This window comes from Lycium barbarum, chromosome 9 (assembly GCF_019175385.1).
Source record: "Lycium barbarum isolate Lr01 chromosome 9, ASM1917538v2, whole genome shotgun sequence".
In the NCBI taxonomy this organism is placed as follows: Eukaryota; Viridiplantae; Streptophyta; class Magnoliopsida; order Solanales; family Solanaceae; genus Lycium; species Lycium barbarum.
In genome coordinates, this window is record NC_083345.1 from 122,384,405 (window position 1) to 122,408,189 (window position 23,785).

General features: G+C 34.0%; 2 protein-coding genes and 1 long non-coding RNA gene across 6 annotated transcripts; 2 read left to right on the forward strand and 1 right to left on the reverse strand.

Moving 5' to 3' along the window:
- Positions 1–2,560: 2,560 nt before the first annotated feature.
- Positions 2,561–7,697, forward strand: LOC132609786 (nudix hydrolase 8-like). 2 transcript variants are annotated; one of them, XM_060323939.1, is made up of 9 exons: positions 2,563–3,075; positions 4,407–4,666; positions 5,441–5,506; positions 5,703–5,840; positions 6,153–6,230; positions 6,354–6,404; positions 6,502–6,536; positions 6,772–6,880; positions 7,339–7,697. In XM_060323939.1, the coding sequence occupies exons 1-9, from the start codon at positions 2,934–2,936 to the stop codon at positions 7,543–7,545; spliced, it is 1,086 nt and encodes a 361-aa protein (XP_060179922.1). In that variant the 5' UTR covers positions 2,563–2,933; the 3' UTR covers positions 7,546–7,697. The 2 variants fall into 2 exon arrangements, with proteins under 2 accessions (XP_060179923.1, XP_060179922.1); XM_060323940.1 differs by lacking the exon at positions 5,441–5,506 and having other exon boundaries at positions 2,561–3,075.
- Positions 7,698–8,482: 785 nt separating this feature from the next.
- On the reverse strand, positions 8,483–14,472 carry LOC132609787 (disease resistance protein At4g27190-like). Of its 3 annotated transcripts, none has more exons than XM_060323942.1 (4): positions 14,451–14,472; positions 13,199–13,704; positions 10,066–12,571; positions 8,483–8,775 (listed from the first exon to the last, which is right to left on the reverse strand). In XM_060323942.1, exons 1-3 carry the CDS (start codon positions 14,455–14,457, stop codon positions 10,076–10,078), a joined length of 3,009 nt encoding a protein of 1,002 aa, XP_060179925.1. In that variant the 5' UTR covers positions 14,458–14,472; the 3' UTR covers positions 8,483–8,775; positions 10,066–10,075. The 3 variants fall into 3 exon arrangements, with proteins under 3 accessions (XP_060179925.1, XP_060179926.1, XP_060179924.1); XM_060323943.1 differs by lacking the exon at positions 14,451–14,472 and adding an exon at positions 14,049–14,198; XM_060323941.1 differs by lacking the exon at positions 14,451–14,472 and having other exon boundaries at positions 13,199–14,039.
- Positions 14,473–15,147: 675 nt separating this feature from the next.
- On the forward strand, positions 15,148–20,497 carry LOC132609788 (uncharacterized). Its single transcript, XR_009570936.1, has 2 exons — positions 15,148–15,671; positions 20,180–20,497. It is a non-coding gene; the product is annotated as an uncharacterized LOC132609788 (long non-coding RNA).
- The last annotated feature ends 3,288 nt before the right edge of the window (positions 20,498–23,785 follow it).

Sequence of the window (23,785 nt, forward strand, 5' to 3'; positions counted from 1 at the left end):
CCTTAAGGCTGAGTTTTCTTGCAAACTCTCCTTATAAGGTAAAATTTTAATGCAAATTCTACTTAGGGTAAAGTTTTTACTCAGCTGGAATTTTGCAAACATCTGCCTTAAGGCTTAACTTTTGCCCGAATAGGTCTAATTTTCCTACGAAACTCTGGCTTGTGATTTTTTTTAATTTTTTACTGTGCTGGAGTTCAAACTCAGAACCTCGGGGTATTAGGCAAAGGACAAAAATGAAAGACCAATGCCTTTGGAGGGCGATCGCGGGGGGGGGGGGGGGGGGATAACGTGCACTAAATGAATCCAACTTGACGTGTTGCCACGTGGACTTCACTATAACCCAAATAATGTTAATTGTTTTTTTCCATGCATTCATTTTAGTTCCATGAAAAAAGAAAACTAATATCTTTTCAATAATGGAAGAACTATGATCTCTTATCCAATTTAGCTTTTCTTCTTATCATTTAGTTATCTATTTCTCTACTGTCCCAATCACATATGTGATGCACTATTCTTTTTAGTCTGTCCCAAAAAGAATGATATATTTCCTTATTTGACAACAATTTAACTTTAAACTTTATCTTTCACGCTTAACGAGATAATCTATAACCACACAAATATCTTTGGTTTATTTTAGACCATAAGATTCAAAAGTCTTTCTTTATTTCTTAAATTTCATGCCCAGTCAAACTATATCGCATAAATTGGAATGGAGGGAGTATTTTTCTTTTACAAAATTTGTAATTTTTGTAATTTTCGAAGGCCTACCGGAAAAGCCTCTCTATCTCCCGAAGTATAGATAAGGTCTGCGTAAATTCTACGCTCCCTAAACCCACTATGTGGGATTTCACTGAATATGTTGTTGATGTACAAAATTTGTAATTTTTTATACTAGTTATTAATTGCGAATCATAATAATAATTGAGTTATCTGAATCGAATGTTCTCTGCAAATTATTATTTTTCTTTATAAGAAAGAGGAATTAAGATCGACTTCACATTAACAATTAGATACATAATGTGTTAAGAGTCATATTTCACTATTAAAAATTGTGTTGAAGCACTAGATTCCTTTATTATTTTAATAAATAAGAGGCTACGAATTTTGGGAACTGAATTACTTTTGGTAGATAACACTTTGCTCACAAAGTAAGACTTTCAAGACACAATTTGAATTAGTCGAGTTCTAAAATGAGTGATGATAACAGAATCAGAAATTCTTATTTCAAATCATGCTATAATTCCTGATTTATATTAAGAGAAAAATGTATCCCTTAATTGTCTGTCCCATTTGTTAAAAGGATAGAATAACAGTTCTAACAACTAATAATTCATGATTAAGATAAGCGAAAAATCAGGAAGCATGACCTACACATTTTTTTTTTGGAAGTGATGAATGATGACACTACGCATTGTACCTAAAAAATATCTTATTCTTTTTTTGTCTCCAGACTCCTAGGGCCTCCGCCAGATAGACAATTTGGTTTTATTTTGCTTTTAGGATATGCTTGCTAGGGAAAATACAATTTTTCATGTTTGTTTGGTTACGGATTTTGAAAAATACATTTTTTTTTTGGAAGAAAAAGCTTTTTAAAATAAAAATAATACTTACTTTTTAGCCAATAAGTTCTATAAGTGGCGCATTCCATGCTAATTGTTTTCTGTACCCCCACCCTCGCAACCCAATCCTTCCCACCCCCACCCTGCACCGCACCAGCTCCCAACCCGGTATTAATGATTGTCACATTACATAAAATGATTAAATTGTGTGTTAGGCATGCCCTAAATGAGTTTCCAAGAAAAACAAGGTTCATAAATGATAATCCATTGCTGATTAATGTGCTCCCTTACATCTGACCTCGCCCTCGTCCTCGCAACTAGTCCATTCGTCCTATACCCCTGCCCCTAACCCGGTGTTAATGATTGTTACATTAAAAGACCGTTGATATACAAAATGATTAATGGTGTTTTTAGTATGACATAAGTCATTATTCATGAAGAATATATTTTTGTATTTAGTTGGTGAATGAAAAATATTTTCAACAAATATTCCTAAGGATTAATAATAATATCAACAAATCGGAGTGTGTAACTATAGATTAATAATTTTGTCCAAATGTTAGTTGAAATAAATAATATGAAGTTAATTATTAATATCAATCATTTGTAAAGAAAATAATTTTCGTCCATAAGTGAGATAAGTTACTATGATCGCGCATCGCGCATCGTGCAAGTACATATATTAGTTTCTTTTAATGAAATAACATCGATCTTAAAAAAAGACACCCTCTGTCTCAATTTATGTGATACACTTTTCTTTTTAGTTTATCTAAAAAGAATAATACATTGCTTTATTTGGCATTTAATTTAACTTTAAACTTTATATTTTACGCTTAACAAGATGATGTATTATCATACAAATAATTTTGACTTATTTTAGTCCATAAGATTAAAAAAATTTCCTTTATTTTTTAAATTTTGATGGAGGGAGTAAAAAATGACTAACTAAATAGACACACAACTGCCGCGTTTTAAAAATGCACTCCTCCCCTCCTCTTTCTTCTTCTTCTTCACACTAATTTTTTCCATTTCCTCTCACTTTGTCATTTTCAACCACATGCCATCAAGCTAGAACCTTTGCTTTAACTTTATGCTACTGTTGTACATGACATAATTTATCTCCTTTTAATCACGAGTTTTTTTTTTTGTGTTTTTTTCTAACTTAATGCCAAAACTATATACTACTAGTATTTAATATCTTCACTAGTTTTCTCCGAGAGGGTGAAAATACCCAAGAAAATATCTTGTTTCTTGATTTATTTATTTATAAAAAAATATAGTACGTGGTTTTCTTATTTGGGGTTATTTATAGAGCAGTCAAGATTTTGGTTTTGCATTTGGACTTTGGAACTGAATATCTGGAAATTAGTTTAAATGGAGCTGAAATTTGTTGATTATAAGGCAATATCTATGTGCAAATCAGTGGATATGAAAGGGATGGAGTTTTCTAGTTCATTTGTTGACTCAAAGCTCATGTCTGGTGTTAATGTGGCTCCCAAATTCTGTTCTTGCAGAGGTAAGTTTCTGATTTTTGCTTAAGTTTGTGTGCCCTTTTGTTTTTTTTTTGATTTAATCATGAGGTTATTTTGCCTATCCATGATAGTGTAGGGGTATAAGAAGATTTTACTCTCTTTTGTTTGTGAGATATGTTTGACTGGATATAAAGTTTAAGACGGAAAGATTGACTTTTGGAAAATGTAGTCTTAAATAGGTCGACGTTTCCGTGGCTAAAAACTCATGTCATTAAGAATAAAATGTGAAGTTTAAAGTTATATTGCTTCAAAATATATGAATCTGTCATTCTTCTCCGAAAAAAAAAATTAAAAAGGAAAGAGTGTACCTAGGCTATCTTAAAATGGAACAGAGGAAGTACTATTTTCATGCGCAAAAGTATTTAGTTGGAGAAAGCCAGCATAAGATTCTATAAGAAAAGTTATTTTGTTGATTGTTGAAGTGAAGAGCCTTGGTTTGAACTATGAAGTAACAAAGCAAATAGCTCTATAGATAAATGTAAGCATTTCAATAGTTGTAATGATTGGTGGGCGTTTTCATATTTAAGGAACTACAAGGATGGAGAAGTTCCTTACTATAATTTCATTCCACTTTTCTCATGTACTAAGAAAATGTGTTTCTTGTTTAAATTTGGTAACCTAATTTTTAGACGTTGTGGTTATACAGTGCAACATGGCATGAGAGTTCATGTCTTACCGCCATCCTTTAACAAAATCTTTCTGCGTGCTTAGGCAAGAAAAAGCATCCCCCCTGCAGTTATGGGCAGATCTAGGTAGAAAGAAGGGGTTTGTCAAATTTATTTTTATATATAAATATTAAATGTTGAGTTCCCTTAACAAAAGCCAAAAGCTTAGCTCAGTGGTAAAAGGGGTTCAAATTCTCATAGAGGACACAAGTTCGTTTCTTGCTAACCACAGTTTCTAGTCTTTTTAGCTTTAGGCGTTTTTAATTTCTCGATCAAAAGAAATTTCTTTTTGAATCCCCTCCTTTTTAGCTTTAGGAGTTTTTCAAATTTTTCTTGAATACTTAACAAAACTCCTGCAACACTGTAGTTGAAGCGTACCGTTGACATAAAAGGCTCTCATTAACATTTCCATTCATTTTGTACCGTTTTAAATGAGTTTAAGTTTCATAATTGGCTCTTTTGAGGAGCTATTACTATGATGTTACCATTTGATCTCTCAGTAGGGAAGCATGAACTCGAAGTAGAACAATCAACAATGAAGCAATACAAAGTGCCTCATTAGATTTTAGAGAAGGATATCCTCCTACTGCTAAATGAGAAAAGCTGCTGTTTATATCTGACATGAAGTTAATTCTCTGTTTTACCTTCAGGGCTTCTAATGAAGAATTCTTATTCAAGCGCTTCATATGATGCTACAAGATCAGTAAGCGAAAAGAATTTCTTAGTGGACACTTTCTCTGATCAGATAAATGGCACAAACCATACAAGTTTGTATTTTAGAGATAAATGGGTACTTGATGCCGCTGATGATGAATATGGAGGAGTACTTATCAATCCAGAAAGACTACCATCCAATCCCGACAAATTTTCCTTCGTGCTTCGTGCATCTCTCTCTCATTGGAAAGTGAAGGTACTTCATTTCCAACAACTACTATACTAGACTTTTTTTTTTAGCAATTACTATACTAGACTAGTCTCAAATTTCATTACTTGATTTCTTGTCTAATGTTGATTACTACGTCGTGTTGATTATCACACAGTAAGCTATTGCATTTCACATTTTTTTATTTATTTTTATTTTGTCGACAACTCTTGCGATTGGAAAACACGCATGATGAAAGTTTGTGAGACTCACAATTTTTGTCAAATATTATTACGTAGACTTAAAATCACAGGGAAGGAAGACTCGAAAGATCTATAATCTCTTGGAATCAATGTAGATTAAGTGAAAGATAGGGCACAGCGGAAGAAACAAAATTATATATGCGATACTAATTAGTTGAGAATATGTGTTAATCATGTTACAACATTTGCTTTAGGTTCTATGCTTTCTAGGAGTCTTTGTCCCTGTTAGAGATTTTTATGCTAGTAGGAAATACAAAGAACTTTCTAGTACTTCACATTTTGTACAATACTAGTCTGAGATGAATTTAAATGGAGAAATATGGTCCGTGAGGATTCACATAGTCTACCCCTACTTTTTTGGTCTTAGAGTGGGTTAGAGTCCTACATTGGTTGGAGAATGAACTGGTGGTCTGCTTATATGGACTTGAGTAATCCTCCCCTCATGATCTAGCTTTTGGGGTAGAATTAGGCCTAAGTTCCATATGTTTACATTTGGGAATGAGACATAGTAATCTTTGTTAATAAAACACCTTTTGCTAATTGATGGCTCTCGAAACAGGGGAAGAGGGGAGTTTGGCTTAAACTACCACTGGAAAGATGTGATCTAGTTCCTATTGCAGTAAAGGTATTTCCTTTTTCTGATGAATTGCAATGAAGGTATTCCTTTTGTTGATGAATTGAGATAGGACAATAAAAGCGAGACACCGGAAGTTATTCTCCAAACTAAATTTTGTTTTAAAAATCTTTTTAAGGTTTTGCTATTAGTTCTTTTGATTGTTGAAAGCTGGCTAACATAGTGGTCGAACTTAAACTATGCACAGGAAGGATTTCAGTATCATCATGCGGAAAGAGGATATGTCATGATGACTTATTGGATACCAGATGAACCCTACATGCTTCCTTCTAATGCATCTCATCAAGTTGGAGTTGGAGGTTTTGTGATCAATGACAAAAATGAGGTGCATATTTTCTTGTTTGGAAGGCCCTATGTGATGCACTTTTCTTTTTAATATGTTCCGAAGAGAATGATACCTTTCTATATTTAGAAACACTATATATAACTTTAAATTTACCCTTTTACCCTTAATGAGATTATTTTTAGCCACACAAATTTCTATGGTTTGTTTTAGATCACAAGTTTCAAAAGTCTTCCTTTATTTATTAAACTTCGTGCTCAGTCAAACACCTTCACATAAATTGGGACAGGGGGATTAGTATAAGCTTCTGAATTTTTTGTGTAGTCCCTTAGGCTAATAAAATTACTGCTTTAGGTGCTCGTCGTGCAAGAGAAACATTCTGCGCCGGCTCTTTCAGGCTTATGGAAAATACCAACTGGTTTCATTCTTGAGGTATATTCCTTTACTGCAATTTGACCATAACATTTTGGTCACTTTTGACTGAAGTAAATACTACTGAAGCATGAAATCTGCATAGTTAACTCGTTACACATTGTTCTTGCGTCAAAATCACAGTCCGAGGAGATCTTTACAGGAGTTGTGAGAGAAGTGAAGGAGGAAACTGGGGTAAGAAACTCACACTTAACATATCTCATACCTAAACTAGCAATCTATAACGAGCAATCGTTATATAAATGATGGTTATTTCTTATTATTTTACCAGATTAATACTGAATTTGTGGAGGTTATGGCTTTCAGGTAACAATTTTTCCTCTTCAAAGGACCATAATTTTATGATGATGTACAGTGACTATTTAGTTCCGTTTTATTAGCAATTTTACAAAAACATGAAATGCTGATACAATAAGTATCCGAGTAAAACTTTGCTCAGACACAGGGAATGTAGAAGTACTACTTGCTAGACTTCACTTTTAGGATACTTCTTGCGTTTTGATGTAACAAATTGATTTAATTTATCGATGTCCTTCTTCAGGCATGCACATAGTGTGGCCTTTGAAAAGTCGGATTTGTTCTTCGTCTGCCTGTTAAGACCTCTGTCGAAACAGATCATGGTTGATGATCTAGAAATTCAATCTGCTAAGGTAAGCATATTGCATAAATTAATAGTCAGTGAAAATGAATTTGATTTATGTATTTCCTTCACTAAGTGATAGTTTCTGTTCAATACATCCCATCTCAGTGATGATATTATCCGCATTATGTTTTTAATCTTATCCATTACTTGAATCTTCTGGAGGAAAACATTGATTAACCTCAAGAAAAATTAGAAACTACTTATTGTCCATGCACCATATGTTCTTGACTTCACAATGTTGAACCCCCATGCTATATTGTCCATGCACCAAATGTTCAGTCTTGGCCGTGCAAGGAGTGTTAAAGTCATGAGCAAGATTTAGGATGTTTTATTTCCTTATATGATTCTGCGAAATCCTCACCTCATGGGCTAGCTTTAGGTGTTGAGTTTTCTTAACAATTTTGGCTACAGTGTGTTTATGCTACCTTGCATTTACTTAAGCTGCCTTTTCTTTTCGCGATACAGTGGATGCCTCTAATTGAGTTCGTGGAGCAGCCACTAATCCAAGGAGATGACATGTTCAAGAAAATAATTGACATTTTCATCGCTCGAATAGGGAAGCGTTACTGCGGATTATCTGTCCATCAATTGGTTTCCAAATTTGATGACAAACTTTCCACATTGTATTTCAACACAGTTGATGATCCAGGTTTTAACTGTCAAGCCAGTTAGCATCATAATCAGTATTTGATATTAGTTTAAAACACAGAAAGTTGTCTTGTGTATGTGTAATCTGTTGTAACTTATAGGATATAGACTCTGTAAATATGTGAAATACATTTCACCAAGAGATTTTAATTTTCAAAAAGTTTTTCTTCCCTCAATGGCATTTTAGCTCATAGTTATATTATACTTATTCATATGAACTTGTATAGGGTTACTGTCAGGCTGTCACATTGAAAATTTCTTCAACTTGCCTGGTTTTTGTTCTTTATAATCTATATAAGACTCTTCGTAACGGGGTTTTTACACCAAATCAATGAATGCAAGACATGTAACTTTCATTTACACTATTATTTCTTAACCATGGTTAAAGTATTTGTTTTTTCAGTATAATTTTTAACTCCTAAGGTTAAATGTTATGGTTTGGTAAACATCGGACGTGGATTAGTTCTTACCTCAGACTCTCTATTTCTTTTTGTGATTGTCTTTTTACGAAACACTAAAGTCTAAACTCAGATTGTGGAAGCCTAGTATATAGACATATGCATGTTAAAGTTTAACAAACTGATCAACAGTTGAAAACAAAACATTTTGGTATAATGAAAACTGAAATGAAAGGGATATTAGAGAATGAGAATACTAGTGGTATTAGGTATTAAAAAAAGGGGTTAATTACACTATAAACCTTTGTACTTTCATAGTGTGTTTGTTTATGACAGAAAGAATTTCTAGAATACATATCTCAACTTTTAGCTTTAAATCATTACTTTAACCAACAACAACATTACCCAATATATTCCCTCAAGTGAGGTCTGAGGAGGATGAGATGTACGCAGACCTTTTGGAACAGAGAAACCTCTGTCACAAATGGATAATAGGCTCTCTCAGACTTCAAACTCTTGATAGAAAACATAGTAAATCAAGAGCATGTACTAACTTTTGAACGTACAATTTAAGAATGCTCTAAAATGTTTAAAAGGCAGAAGCAATAGCAATTTCTTACAAATTAACAAGATGATCACACAACACAACAAGAAAATACATAGTGTACAATCAAGCAATCAAGAAATCAGAACCATAAAGCAAAAATAGTACTACAAAGAAGGAACGATTATTGGCATAAAAATCTCAAGACGTGTGACAGGAAATTCATCAAAGCAAACTCCACCGATTAAGTTTGGCTTGAAACTCTGTGTCTCTGGTGCAGTAAGTTCCTTCCTCTGCTTTTTTAGTCCACTCCTGAATGAGGCAACAATAAGTGAAGCTCAACGGACTTGTTAATATATGAAAAATAAACCATTTATGCTAGCGTTATTAACAATATTTAATTTGCTTCAAGAGGCATATTCTGAGGTGTTTTTGGTCAGAAGGAAAATATTTTCCAAAAAATGACATATTTTTTGGCGGAAGTATTCTTTTTTTTATTTACAATTATCCCTAACTCTTAACATCATATCATTACTTAAACAAACATTTAGCCATCATTATCAATCTTAAATGCTTAAAGAAATATCATCAAAAAGTATTTTATCTATTACAAATAAATATATTCTCCCCTCTCCAACCAAACAATGTAAAACATTTGCCAGGAATATATTTTGGGAAAATATACAAGTTGGTCACTTACATTACAAAATAAATAGCCCAAAACTTACATTACAAAAAATAGCCCAAAATATACAAACATATATAGACATATACAAAAGACACTTATACCAACATATACAAAGGCATAGAGAGAGAGAGAGAGAGAGAGAGACGTTTAGGTCATTTTTTGTAAGAATTAAAAAAAAATGGGATCAATTTTGATAGCATTGTTGCCCCAATTATCATATAGTGTAATTTTCTAATATATCTATTGAAAAATATTTTCTGAAATGACGTTTGTCATACCAAGCACACCCTCAATCTCTTTTTTGTAAAGCATAAGTTGTTCAAGGTAAATCCAAGAGTAGATCTTAATGAAAGAAAGTTTAATTAAAAATTATTTTACTACACTCATCATAAAGCTTTTCTGTCAAAAGGGAAGAAAAGAAAATGGAAGAATTGGATCAAATTTTTATTCATCAGTATCATAATCTCAAATTTAAATACTCTCCATTTCATGACTTTCCTTTAGCTACAAAATGTTAGAAATTGGGTCATATCTCAAAGCTACACCAGTAGACTATGAGCCTGTTTGGATGGGCAGCTTATAAACTAAAAAAAATAAGTTGGGGTAGTCTAACTTATTTTTTTGGGCTTATAACCTGTTTTCAGCTTATAAGCTGATTTAAATAAGTTAAGTCAAATGAGCCAAATTATTTTTTTGAGCTTATTTTAAGCATAAAATGACTTTAAGTTGGTCAGTCAAACACTCAAAAAAACTGAAAACAGCTTATAAGCAACTAATAAGCCAATCCAAACGGGCTCTATGTGTTCACCTTTCTTGTAAATTAATTTCAGCCTAAAACCCAAAAAAAAAAAAAATCAAGGCCCAAATTAGTTAAATAGAAAAAGATGCTAGAGGCAAATTAATCGGTTTATTACCAATGGTGTTTTATAATGGTCGGAAGCAATGCTCTAAATTTGACTTGAAGTTGTCGTCCTCCCACTCCAATTGGCTCCACCATTCTGATGTTCCTTCTATTGACTTGATGTTGTTGGAGGTTTGAATAGAGAGAGGCAACTTCCTTATTCCATTGCACCTCATCAAGGTAAGTTCCTCCAGGTGTTCCCACATACTCTGTGGCTCCCCAAAGGTTCCTAATTTTGGTAAGTCGTCCAACCTTAACTCTCGAACTCTTGGAATTTCTGAGTTGACAAGTGTTGTCTGACTTGAGCCGCATTGCACAAATAACCCTAGCAACTGTTTACAATTGTTAATTGTAATTTCTTTCAGGTGGTTGGGTACAGAAAAAGCTCCACCAACATTAAAAAGACATGTTAAACTAGCACAAAAGGCTATATCCAGTTTGCGTAACTTAGAAAATCTTAGACCCAGAAGTTGACCAAAATCAGAAACACTCTTTAAAAGATATACGGAGTGGAGGCGGAGAAGTTTTAGATTTGGCAAAGGGTCAAATATGCCATTTCCTTCTTCTGCTGGTCTGAAATCACAACTACATTTGTGAATGTGTAGTTCTTTTAATCCATCAAAACTGTTGTTTGCAATCAACTGCTTGAGACCCATGCAATTATCCAAGTACAAATCTGAAGCAAACTGCAACATGCCTGAGAGCTCTCCGTTACTGAAAATTTCACATTTGTTGACGACTATCATCCTTCTTGACTTGTTGAGTGTTACTGGCATTGTATCTTCCCCGACTTCAATATGAAATCTTTTCAATCTAGTCATCCAGGTGTAGTCTCCACCTTTGAAAACTGATGAGCTATCCAAACCAATAAAAAGAGAAGTCAGATTATGTAGAGATGACAGCTCATTAAAAGAAGTTGGTCCAAGAAGAATAACCCTCCCCAATATGAGAGAGGTAGCTTCCAAACTACTACCCAACATAGTTACCATTCTATTCCCCAACATATTTAACATTTCAATGCTAGAGAAATTAAGGAAAAATCCTTGGCCGATGCCCTCCTTCAAATCAGTTGCAGGCAGATTTAATAGCCTCAGATTTGTCAACTTGTCCATTCCTTGCGGCAAAAAATGTAACCCTGTATTATCACAATCGAGCACTTGCAAATTGTGTAGATCACCAATAGGTGGCAACTCTATCAAGTGCTTGCAATTTTGTAGTATTAGAGCATGTAGTTGATATAAACTATTGATGGAAGAAGGCAGTGCTCTAATACTAGTTTCACTCAGATTCAAAACTCTTAGGGCTGGAAATGCCAATAAGAATTCATGGGGAATTTTCTCAAGGTGATTATTATCTTGCAAAAGTAAAGTTGTTGTCTTTGGGCATGCTATGAAGGAATCAGGTAGTCGTTCAATTTTGTTGCTTATGAAAGATATTATCTTCACATAAGTAGAAGTTTTAAGTGATATATTAGTCAACCCAATTCCAGCTTGAATAAGAGAATTGTGTTCATTCCTAGAGGAATTAGCTATCCATCTAGCAACATCACGAACCACGTCATGCATCTTCACAGAATGCATCATATGGGCTTCTAGCAAGCAGGCATCTTTCAAACTCTCAATCATTGTGATTCCCCTGTTGCAGGCTTCTTCATACGTGTCATGTTCACCGAGGATCCCCTCTGCCCACCAACAATTTATGAGATCATCGGTTGGAATAGCTGCTGGATATATGGAGCAATACAAGAAACACCTTTGAATATCACCTCTCCTTTTGTTCACATGTTTTCTTCTTTGCTCAGAGGATAATTCAACATCCTGAGATACTAAAGAATCAAAACTCAACTTGATGACCTTGTAAACCTTATCTTCTACAACTTTGTTATGAGGTTCGGACATTCTAAGTGATTTCAAAACATCTTCCCAGAGCTCGATCCTCTTCTTCCCTCTCATAGATGCTCCGATAACAGTGATTGCTAAAGGTAAACCATCACACTCTCTTGCAATTTTCTTTGCGAATGGATGAATATGCTCCAGATTGGCATTATCACCGGCATGTTTGACAAAAAGTTGCCAAGATTCATCCTCATCCAATGTGTAAACCTTCAGTTCGGTGTCTGATTTCATTTGCCTACAAACATCCAAAAAACGGGAAGTTAAAATTACCTTACTTCTTGCGTGATCTTTAGGTTGGGGCACACCTACATCATCCAAATTTATAGCTTCCCAAACATCATCTAGTATGAGAAGGAAACTCTTTTCTTGCTTGAGCCTTTGACAGATTTTGCTGGCAGTGCTTTTTACACTTCCCTTGTCATCTACCTCCAGGTTCAATCTCTTGGCAATTTGTGCTTGAACCTTTCCTATGTCTACTGGAGCTTTGGGCATTGTAACCCATATCACAACACCAAAAGACAGTTTGGAGCTTGACATATCAGTCTTTAGGAGCTCATTGTTCAGATTCGTCATCAAAGTTGTTTTCCCAACTCCTCCCGTACCCCACACAGCGATGATGCATAGCTGAAAGGATTCAGATACCCAAAAAAACAATATATCCACAAGTGAAAGATGCAACAATGGTCTTATTGAAGAAATATACAAAATTAGAGAAAGAAGGATGTAGGAGGCTTTGATCATTCAATTATAATCTCTTCGTCTCAAATTTGTCAACTTAGGGTGTGATTGGTATGGAGGAAAATGTTTTCCAATTTTCTCATATTCGTTTAGTGAAAATTTTGAAAAATATTTTCTTTAGAAAAACAAGTTCCTTAAGAATGAGGAAAATGACTTCTCTAATGAAAGTAGTGCGTTCGAGGGTAGTGGTTGGGTGGGATGGGTGTGGTGTGGGGTGGTGGGACTTGAGAGAGTATTTTCCGAAAAATATTTTCTAATAACCAACTCAATATGAGAAAATAAGTAAAAAGTTCACTTACTTTCCAAGAACCCATTTTCTAGGAAAACATTTTCTTCTGTAACGAACACACCCTTAATCTTACTTAACCTCCTCAAGAAAAGAGGTAGTAGCACCCATATTTATAATAGAAAAAATTTACTATAAAATCTAATTAGATAGGAATTAATAAATTAGCAAATACTAAATGCTAAATAACTTAGAATTAAATCGTGATTTAAATACCAACAATATACCTTATCATCTTCTAATAGTTGTAGGATTTCGCTGAGATTTTTTGTTGCTGCTGACTGGCCTTCTAGTGATGGTCCCGGGATGAACTCAACTCTTCTCATCTGGTAATTTTCTACCACCAAATGGGATCCAAAGCTTTCTCCCTTGTTTATAAGAGTGCAAATTTGATCTTGGATGTTCTGTACTTCGGTGGAGACTTTTGTGCGAAGGCTGCATTTTGGACAACACTTATATGCAAGTGTTTTAGCCGCTGCAATGCTTTCTTGCATCGATTCCCATTCATTCTCCAGGTTTTCAACATTTTCGAGCCACTTAACAACATCTGGTTTTGGTTTATAACCTTCCCCCTCAACTCGTTCCACCTTTCCTTTGATATCATCTCTATACTTTGTTAGCTTATCCATTTCCTTCCTTAGATTTTCAACATTTGATGAGAAATGGACAGTATTTTCAATCTTAGGATTGATACATCTACACACGTACTTTCCCACCTCAACAACAAAGCCACCTACAACATTAACGAGTATTTCCATTGAACAATTCTCGAAGTAAAGGAAAAAAATGTTTCTGATCAGGATGCTAATGATGCTCTCAAAAATGATCAAATGAAGCTAAGCTGAATGTTTCTTCTTTGTTCAAGGCAGAATTTCCGAGAACTAAAAGAAAATGTAAAGAAGCAGACAAACACAATTATTGGAGTAACTAGCTATGTAATTCCAAAAGATACAAATATTCAACAGCACAGGGCGGACTCAGTAACTTTGGTCCCCCTGTATTTGTTTTAATAAATTTATTGAATATGTACAAATAATTTAGAACTCAAAGTAACTTAAAAGAATTAGAATTTCAAACCATAAACTTCAAACTCCGGGCTTTAGTGCAGAATGCCAAGAACCACACACAAAAGAAACAAAGCAGCTTATCTTTAGAAGACTTATATGGGCAAAGTCTAGCCATGCATTAATCTCAACAGTCCCCACACGAAAATGCAGTAGTCTTCAATTTGCACTCGTTCAACTAAGCTGTGTTTTAATGTCTGGTAGAGCTTCTCCTATTTGTCAACAACCATCTATTCAATATAATAAATCATAGAGAATATCTAAATTACTAAATTGGACATATAGGGGAAAACCTAAAGACCCTGTTTATTGTTATGCCTAAATTAGATTCACAAAATTGCCAAGGAAACAACTATCTATTTTTCCCAAATTTTATAAAACAATTATCAGAAAAAATTAAAAATAATTCACCAACCGTCCATTTTGAAGTTTCAATCTTCCATGAACCCAGCTATGGTTAGCGTTGTTGGGGGCTGGGCAGATTTAGTATTTTAATTTCCTTGATTAGGTTTGGTTATTTTTTCTTATTTTGAGATTTTAAGTAGGAAATAATAATTGTTAAAATTAGTTTCGGAAAAAGAACTATTCAATAGTTCAGGTTATTATATGTTAATAAGTTTTATTACTGTACACGGGTAAAACTGAGGATACGGATATACTCGGTTTCCCGATGTGAACGTTATGTTCGCAATGATTGGCCAGGATAAGACCGGTTTATCGAGGATCGAGCTTCAAGATCGATCTGGAACGAGACATTAATGCAGGATGAAGAGGCGGTTAACCACCATGATGGGAAGACCGGAATATCCGCCCTCAGCCGGATATTCGGCACTAATTCTGGCAACAGTTGTCAATAGATTCTTTTCCTTACTTAGAGTTGTACTAGGGTTAGGACTCCTCTACTATATAAAGAAGGGGCTCCCATTTATTTGAGGGGGTTTTTCTTTTAGACAAAAAAGAGAGATCGTGTACCAAGCAAGGCAATAGTCATCATTCATCTCGGTCAGATCTATATATTTTGTTTTACTTATTCGTTTATCGTGTAATCTAATCTTGTGTTGAATTAAACCACGTATCCTTAGCACCGCATACAAATTCAATTGTTATCCATTTTAAGGTTAAACAATTACTATTAAGGAAGTTTATTTCTCTTGAATGAGTACTTTTAATGCTAATAATTTACTTACATAATGAGTGAAGTATTAAAAATATGTTTTCAGTCTTCAAATAAAACTACTCTATGTTTTATTTGAAAAGATAAATCCTACATATTTCGTAGTGTTGGATATTTAGGTTTGGGTTGCGGGTCGCCTATGTGGACTAACCCGACCCGATTAGAAGAGATAAAGTTGAGAAGTTACAGGAAGTTATTTTTAAGAAAACTTCCACTATGTGACGTGACATATAGAGGGAGGGATTAGATTTCCTTTACTAGTTTTTCTTTTCCCCTTGAACACCTCTTGTCTCTTCGTCAACGGAGAAAAATATTTGTTTGGTTATTATCTCCCAAGAAACACACAAAGCACAACGGAGACATCTAGTTCGTGGCATATTAACTTTGTTTCCTAGTGATTCAAAGTTTGACTTGGGGCGATTCTTTTGGTGGTAAGTTCAACGATTCTTCCGCTGAGTTCAGGTACACAATTCGTTGTTCTTGCCCCACAATATATTCTTACATTGGCATCAGAGCCATCTCGTTGTGTGTTCTGTTGGTTTGAATCTTAATTTTTGCTGGGTTTGTGAGTCTGTTCTTTGTCGTCGTAATTTTTTTTTTTGTGAAAGCGGAATTCTGAAACGAAAAGAACAGTAACAATATTCTTGAAAGAATGTGTCATATCAGTGAAATGATTTAACCATCGCGATTGTTTCAGATTCCTTTTCATAATGAACCTTACAGTAATTTATTGTTAATTGCTCTTCTGTTGCGTTATGAGAAGTACTAGGCTTGGATGTTGTTGTGTGGCTTTCAGAAAATCACTGATTCTATTCGGCTTTAAAGCTTGGGCTTTACTGCATTTTCAATTGTTTTTAAAGAAAGCCAACGATTGGTTTTCTAGTGAGAGGCTAGTCATTGTCGTCTTGTCGGCATATTCTAAATTTTGTAACAATTAGTATCTTGCTTGGATTTTTTTTTCCACTGGTGGGTTCTCAAAGATAGGATGCTATTTATTTGGGAATAGTGTTTCCTAATTCCTATATATATTTTTTTTAATGTATAAAAGTTCTAGTGGGGGCTTTCCAACTACACCTGATTCCCTATATTTATAATTCTTCAATATTGTTGGCCACCGTTGAAGAACTTTTTAGTGTGTTAATTCAAACATGTTTGGTACTAATTGAATTATGTTTGCTTGTTGACAAGTCAATTATGGATCCATGGTGAAATATTGCAGATAGAACCTGTTGGTAATTTTTGAGCGAAGAGCATCAATTGTGCTTTTATTCCTTTTTTTCTAAAGTATCCACATACAGTGTTATAAATGACCAATAAATAAAGTATATGGCATTTCATTGGATTACAGTCATTTTTTTTTTCGGTGCAGAGGAACTATTTACTCTCCAAAGTAATATAGTTTCTAAATAAAAATATCTTAATTAGTATTGGTCTTCTGAAATTTCTATAACCGTAAAGTGATTTCATTACACTGTGTAATCTCGGCCATATGTTTATATTATTAGAAAATTGGCTAGCGTACAACTTATTGTTTTTGAGCGAAGAATTTAGCCAAATCTTCATCATTCTTTGATTGATAAATTATTGGTCCTAGAAGGGTCGAATATTTATAAATAAGAATATGACCCTTATTACTAGTTTCTCTTTTACGAGTTATTGTGACATATGTTGTCACATTGAATGATTGTAACCATTTTTGTTATTCCCTTGTTCCGGTTTAAGGAATGACCGGAGAGGAATAAGCTCGAAGTTCTCCAAGTGAGAGTGACACTGAGAGCCGAGTTAGGAACAACATAGAAGAGTATCATGATTTTGATTTTGATTTTGCCATCGTCAGGTCTAATGTTTCCATGACCATACAAAGGATCTTTTGGGATGAGAGAGATTTTCAATGGAAAGGGAGAAGATAGTATGAGGAATATATAAAGGTGAAAATGGACCTTTCTGCTACTATATTGTATTTGTCTATTTGTGGCGAAATTAGCAGAATGGATAACTCATTATGTATGGGTTGACTTTTGGATCGCTTTGCCCATATTAAAGGATTCTCTCCCAGAGTATTGGGGAAATGTATTGTATAATAATTATCATAAGTATTATCCAAGTTAGTCCCTTTGAGTATGTACTCAAGTGCTTTTGGCTAAGTCGGAGGAGAATAAGGACATCTAAGCTAAACTAAAGTCTTGGATTCTAAAGATATGTCTTGCGTCTCAATTTTATCAACCTTCTCCTATAGACAAGCTCATTAAGACTTTGACGGAAAGAGTTAAATTCTTTTTTTAATTAAAAATATGTATTGTTTGTCTCTTCTATTATATTTTCTACTTATTGATATGTATATCAATGTATGTAAGAGGACGAGACCTAAAGAATCTTTGTGATTCTAGTCACAAATGCAATTTGATACACACTAGAAATGATTTCCATTTTTTGATTAATCATTTGGATAGTGATGTGCCGTAAATTTCGGCACATTTTATGCCTTTGTAACTAGAAGTGTTGCTTGTTTTTAAGTGTTTCTACAGTGTTTCTTATTTTATTTTTGTGTTTTATAGGGTTGGTTAACTAAGAATCGGAAATGAGATGAAATGCTGAAAAACGGACAAATTGGAGCTAAATGACGGTCCGTAACTCATGTTACAGACCGTAACTGGATCCATAACTCATGTTACGGTCCGTAACATTGAACCGTAACAGGATCCAAATTTCCAGAAAGTTTTCATGGAAACATCAGTGTTACGATGTCATGTTACGGTCCGTAACATCTCACCGTAACATCAGCCAAAATTCCAGAGAGTTGCCAAGTAAATGTCACAAGTTACGCTTCAGAAAGACGGACCGTAACACAGGTTACGGTCCGTCGCATGGTGACCGTAACAACAAATGGACAAATGACGAAATGAAGGACCGTAACGACGCCGCGTAAGGGCGTTTTTGTCCAGAAACATAGCACGATTTTTATCCCTATAAATACTTAAAGTAGGGTTTCTATTTCATTATTCAGATTTCTTTTGGAGGCACAAACCCTAGGTCTTTAATCTTAGAAGTGTTTGGAGCATTTAAGGCAACAACTTCACTCTCATTCCATCTTGTATTTTGCATTGTAAGTTCATTATGTTTACTTGTAAGCTTTCTTTGTTATCCAAAATTATGAGTATCTAATTTTAAAGCTAAGGTTGTGGAACCCATGATGGATATTATGTGAACGGGTTTCTATTACTGATATATACATAATGGTTGTTGGTATTCATTCAGTTTTTATAATTTAGTGTTGGGTGATGATTGCAAGCATTATCATAAGCCATTATATTAACTGTTCTTGGGAAAGAAAGTTAGTATTGATAAAATTGAATGACAATGACTCGAGGCGTTAACCCTCGTTTAATAGACTAACTTAGGGATGAGAATAAGTCTAAATTGGCATTTTTGGTCATTCTTCGATTGCAACTCTTTTACATTCGGAAGAATCATAAAGAGGAAACACGACTTAACTATTGGAAAACATGAAGAAGTTCTTAAGAGACCAAGTGCATATTCATAGAACAACCATTAGAAGTATATCACATTGAAACCTAAAGCATAATATCTAATCAAATTGGGGAACACAACCTTAGTCTTTGTTTCGCATTAAATACAATTTTAGTCAAAATACTTAATTACATTATTCAATAACTATTTCAAACTTTCAGGAATAGTATTAAAGTCTTTAAAGACTAGTATCGCATACGATTAGTACTCTTTTCTCTCCATATTCCCTGTGGAATTCGACCCCAACCTTGTTGGGTTACTATATTTGACAATGTCCGCTTTACGCCATTAATAGGTGTAATTTGAGCATATCAGATAGCAGATGATGATTGGAAGCTAAATGACCTTTCGATTCTACACTAGATGCGAAGTCATTATGAGAATTGATTTGCTTGAGTATGTATATCACATGCATAATTGATGAGTCTTACTTGCATTTTGCCTTTCATGAAAGACTATGGCTTCAAAAGGTATAATTGCTGATTTGAATAAGGATGATAAGTCGAACGGAGAAAATCATGATACATGAAGCCATAAGATATGGTTTGTACTGGAAAAAAAATGCTTTAAAAAGTATAAACCTCGTGATGTATCACCCAAAGGAGAGTAATGTAGCTTAATAGAGAAGAGATATTGATACTTACATGTGGAATTATTGTAAGTTCAGTTGTTAATGATCTCACCTATGATGTGAAATATATTCTACTGCTTATGCCGTGTAGGCACACTATAGATGATTGTACAATTTGACTTGCCTCGGATAGTTGACAATTAAGTTTGGCATGTAGAAAAAGTGAATTGTTCATCATGCCAAGCAACACTAAAGGGTGATGTCTGAAATGATTGCTCAACTTATAAGTGTTGGTCATGTTCTATTGGATGAGCAGTAAGGGCCGACGGTGATCTGGTCTCTTTCCATATTTGAGAATTTAAAGGTTTACTTGACCCGCAATGATAGCATCAAAGCATTTGTTGATGTTGCCTATCATTTTGAGCTTGAAGATGAGTAGCTTCGTGCTGCGAAACCAATACCTAGTGCTTATGTGGCAAATCAAGTGGTAAGAACCTTTTAAGCTTCAAATGCAAGAAATTAGTAAAGGGTCAAGGAGACCAGAGGTGGATCCTCCCTGGAAATAAACCTAATGAATTCCCATACCCTTGGCAAGGTATGGGAGCTTTGCTGGTCAGGTCAGGTATCAAACTCCATGTACCCACGTGGTGATTCATGTTGTCAGTTGTTTATATATATATATATACATATGTGTGTGTGTGTGTGTGTGTGTGTGTGTGTGTGTGTGTGTGTGTGTGTAATGTTCATGATCAGGTTTCAGTTTCAGTTTCAGCTCTCATCATGTTATTTCATGTGTCATGTTTATTTCATCCAGTTGCTTTACATACCAGTACATTCAATGTGCTGACATCCTTTTTTTATTGCTCGGGAGCCTGCATTTCACGATGCAGGTACGGATTTACAGGACGACGCATCTGCTCAGTAGGATTATCCACGTATCAGCTTTTGTTAAGCCCCATCGGGTTTAGTCATTATTTACATTTATATCAGTTATGCAGTTAAGGTATGCTGAGGGTCGTGTCCCAGCAAGTATGTTCTACGGTTCAAGTTCATGATAGAGGTTTCATAGACTAGTCAGTCATGTTATGTCAGATATTTGGAGTCGTCTAGCCATTTTGGCTCGTTATTAGTATGTTTATTCAGACTGTTCCGCATTATGAGATTATGATATTTTCAGACTTATGATTTATGGTCTCACGCTTTACTTAAATTATGCATGTGCATCGGTTATTCCGCATCTGTTCATGTCCATGTTGAGTTAGCAAGCCATGTGGTTCGCTCGGTCACATGCAGTCAGGCATCGAGTGTCGTGTTACGCTCAGGCCATGATTTGAGGCGTGACATTCAACCAATGCCCAGGTAACGTTTTTGGTTGAGTCATCCCAAAACACTTTTTATTGTTATTATCATATTTTAGGCTTCTAGCAAATATTAGCATTAGGATGTCTATCATTTATTTTACAACAAAGTTTTACTATGTCTCTATTTATAGGATAACAATATGGAATATCAAATGATGCCATGAACATGACTATTAATTATTTAGGGGTTATGAAAATAAAAAGTTATGGGAGTAATGGAAATAAAGACCATTAAGTTTTTACATTAAATAATAAATGAGTGGAGGAATAGTAATTGACACATTTATTCATGCATGATAAAAAATAGAGAAATAGGGAAAATTGTCAAAAAAAAAAAAAAAAAATAAGATCCTTGGCCAAAGAGAGATGCGACATCATTCTTCTATTGCTATATATATATATATATATATATATATAGAGAGAGAGAGAGAGAGAGAGAGAGAGAGAGTTTATACCTGAAGGCAAAACTCTGTTTTAAGGCAGAGGTTGCATTAAGGCAAAAAAAAAAATATTCAGATGAAATTTTGCAAAACTCTGCCTTAACGCCTAAATTTTGCCCGAATAGGCCTAATTTTGCTACGAAGTTCTGCCTTGCTAAATTCTTTTTTTACTTTTTATTGAGTCAGGGTTTGAACCCAAGACCTCGGGGTACTAGGCGAAGGGCAAAATTAAAGACCACCAATTTGAGGGGCAAAAGTCAAAGACCAGTGTCTTTGAAGGGCAATCGTGCAAATGACCCTTTTTTCTCAAGGCACATATATTTGATTGAACAAGTGTAATTATGATGTCAATTTTTTTTTTCAATATATAGGAGAAAAGATAAAGGTTTTAGCAAATGAAAAGATTTAGAATATGATAATAACAATAAAAAGTGGTTTGGGCTGATTCAACCAAAAACGTTACCTGGGCATTGGTTGAATCATAAAGATCATCATTTGCTGCTGCTACTACTACAACACGGGTTTATTGCTACATTTACTTGGAAGGCATTTTTTTAATTCATTAGTTATTAGAAAAAACTCATAAAAATCTAAAAAAAAAAAAAGAGAAAAAAGATAAACGTCAATAGAGGCGATGGAGAGGTGCCACATAGGATTGTTTATGCGTAGCTTTATATTATATATAGACTAGTGAATTTCACCGCGCTTTGCGCGGTAATAAAAGATATTAATTTCTTATATAACTATAAAACAAAAAGGATTATATATATATATATATATATATATATATATATATATATATATATATATATATATATATATATGTATGTATAACTTTTTGTGTTGTTGATAAGTAAAATAAATGTATAGACCTTGATTTTCTAAATTTATCTTTTTATGCGGAGAAAATAACAACTTTAAGTGTAAACGTCTTAAAAGTAGAACTAGCATGGGCGTAATATTCGTATATTTACTTGAGAAAAACAAAAGAAATTAAGAGAAAAAGGAAACAAAGCCTCAAGACTCTCCTTGAATGCATTTACGTGGAACAAAACAAAGAAGATCAAAACTCAAAAGAAAATATGACTCATAAGAAAAAATTGAGAAGATGACACTCAAAAGCACAAAGTAATAAAATTAAAGAAAAAGAATGATAATACCTCCTAATTGACATAATTAAAAGGAAAAAATATAAAAGCATAGTTATGGAGATTTAGAGTGATCGAGGCAATATAATTGTGGTTATAAACTGAATATTTTGTATTAAAAACAGAGAATAGTATACTTACAGTTAAGTAATTGTTAGATTAGATAGTGCACATTCAGTTTCAGCAAAAGTTTTAGAGTAATTTATTTTTCATTTCCTTGCTCTCAATCGTAAAATCTCTTTTTTTTTCTTCACTTTCTTGACCTGCAAAATGGTTAAAAGAATATTATTCTCACAATATTTGAATTGTGATTTTAGTTGCCTAACTAATTAGGTTCAGAATTCAATTTTATCAAAATGTTATTTTTCTATCTTTCCCTCCTTACTTCGAACCTGAAAGATTTGAAGAGAAAAAAAAAAACACATATAAGAATATGTAAGAATATAATTGGGTATTTCCTAATGTTCCTTGCTTAGTAAAAACTTGTAACTAATGAGTATAACTACTCTTATTACCATGCATACAAAGAAAAAGGGAAAGAAATAATAAAGATAGAAGATTCTCTTACGGATCGCTGCCTATTACCAAATCAAATAAATATCAAAAGCTCAAAGTAAGATTATGATGATAGAGAAGAGAAAGCAAAACGTACTTCAAATGTGACGTTGCCTTCTCATTTCTCCATACACTCCAAAGTAGCAACATCTACCTAGACTGTATAATCCGTGCACCTTTCTTCTAGTATAGCCATTGCAAATCACATTTACCACATATCTTGAGCCAAAAATTGTGGTATAGCTTCCAAAGCAATTGCAACTTATAAGGTCACTTCTCAATGCGGAATATTACTCACATACTACTCACACTAAATGAATTGACTGATTTCATACAAAAGTTGTAATAAATACTATATAATACTAATTGCTGACTTTAAAAAAAGTCCTTAAACAAGGAAGGGGAAACGATTTTATTTTTTAAAGCAACGGTTAATTGACTTTATTGCAAACGTTCATTAGTACTGTTGCCGTGCTACGTGGGCTTGATGTATGTTATGTGACTTTATTAATTCATTAATTAGTAGATTATGTGCAAAAATAATAAAAAATGCAAAAAAAAAAAAGAGAGAAATGTCAAAAAAGGAGAAAAAAAGATAAATGTCAATGGAGGTCATAGAGAGGTGTCACATAGAATTGTCTATGTCTCAGTGGCGGATCCAGGATTTTTTCAGGGTGTTCGAAAAAAAAAACTAAATATACACTGTAATTTTTTGCCGAGGGTGTTCAAAAGTTAATATATGCACATAAACACAGAAAATTTACCCTATATATGCACTGTAATTTTTTGCCGAGGGTGTTCGGGTAACACCTTCGACAACACGTAGATCTGCCCTTGCTATGCCTAGCTTTATATTATATATAGATTCCAATTTTTGTTGTCAATTTCAACTCTTTCCATATGTGTGAATAATATTTTAGGAGAAGCAATTTCCAAACATGGCTTGCCTTATAGAGCCTGAGGCGGATTAACC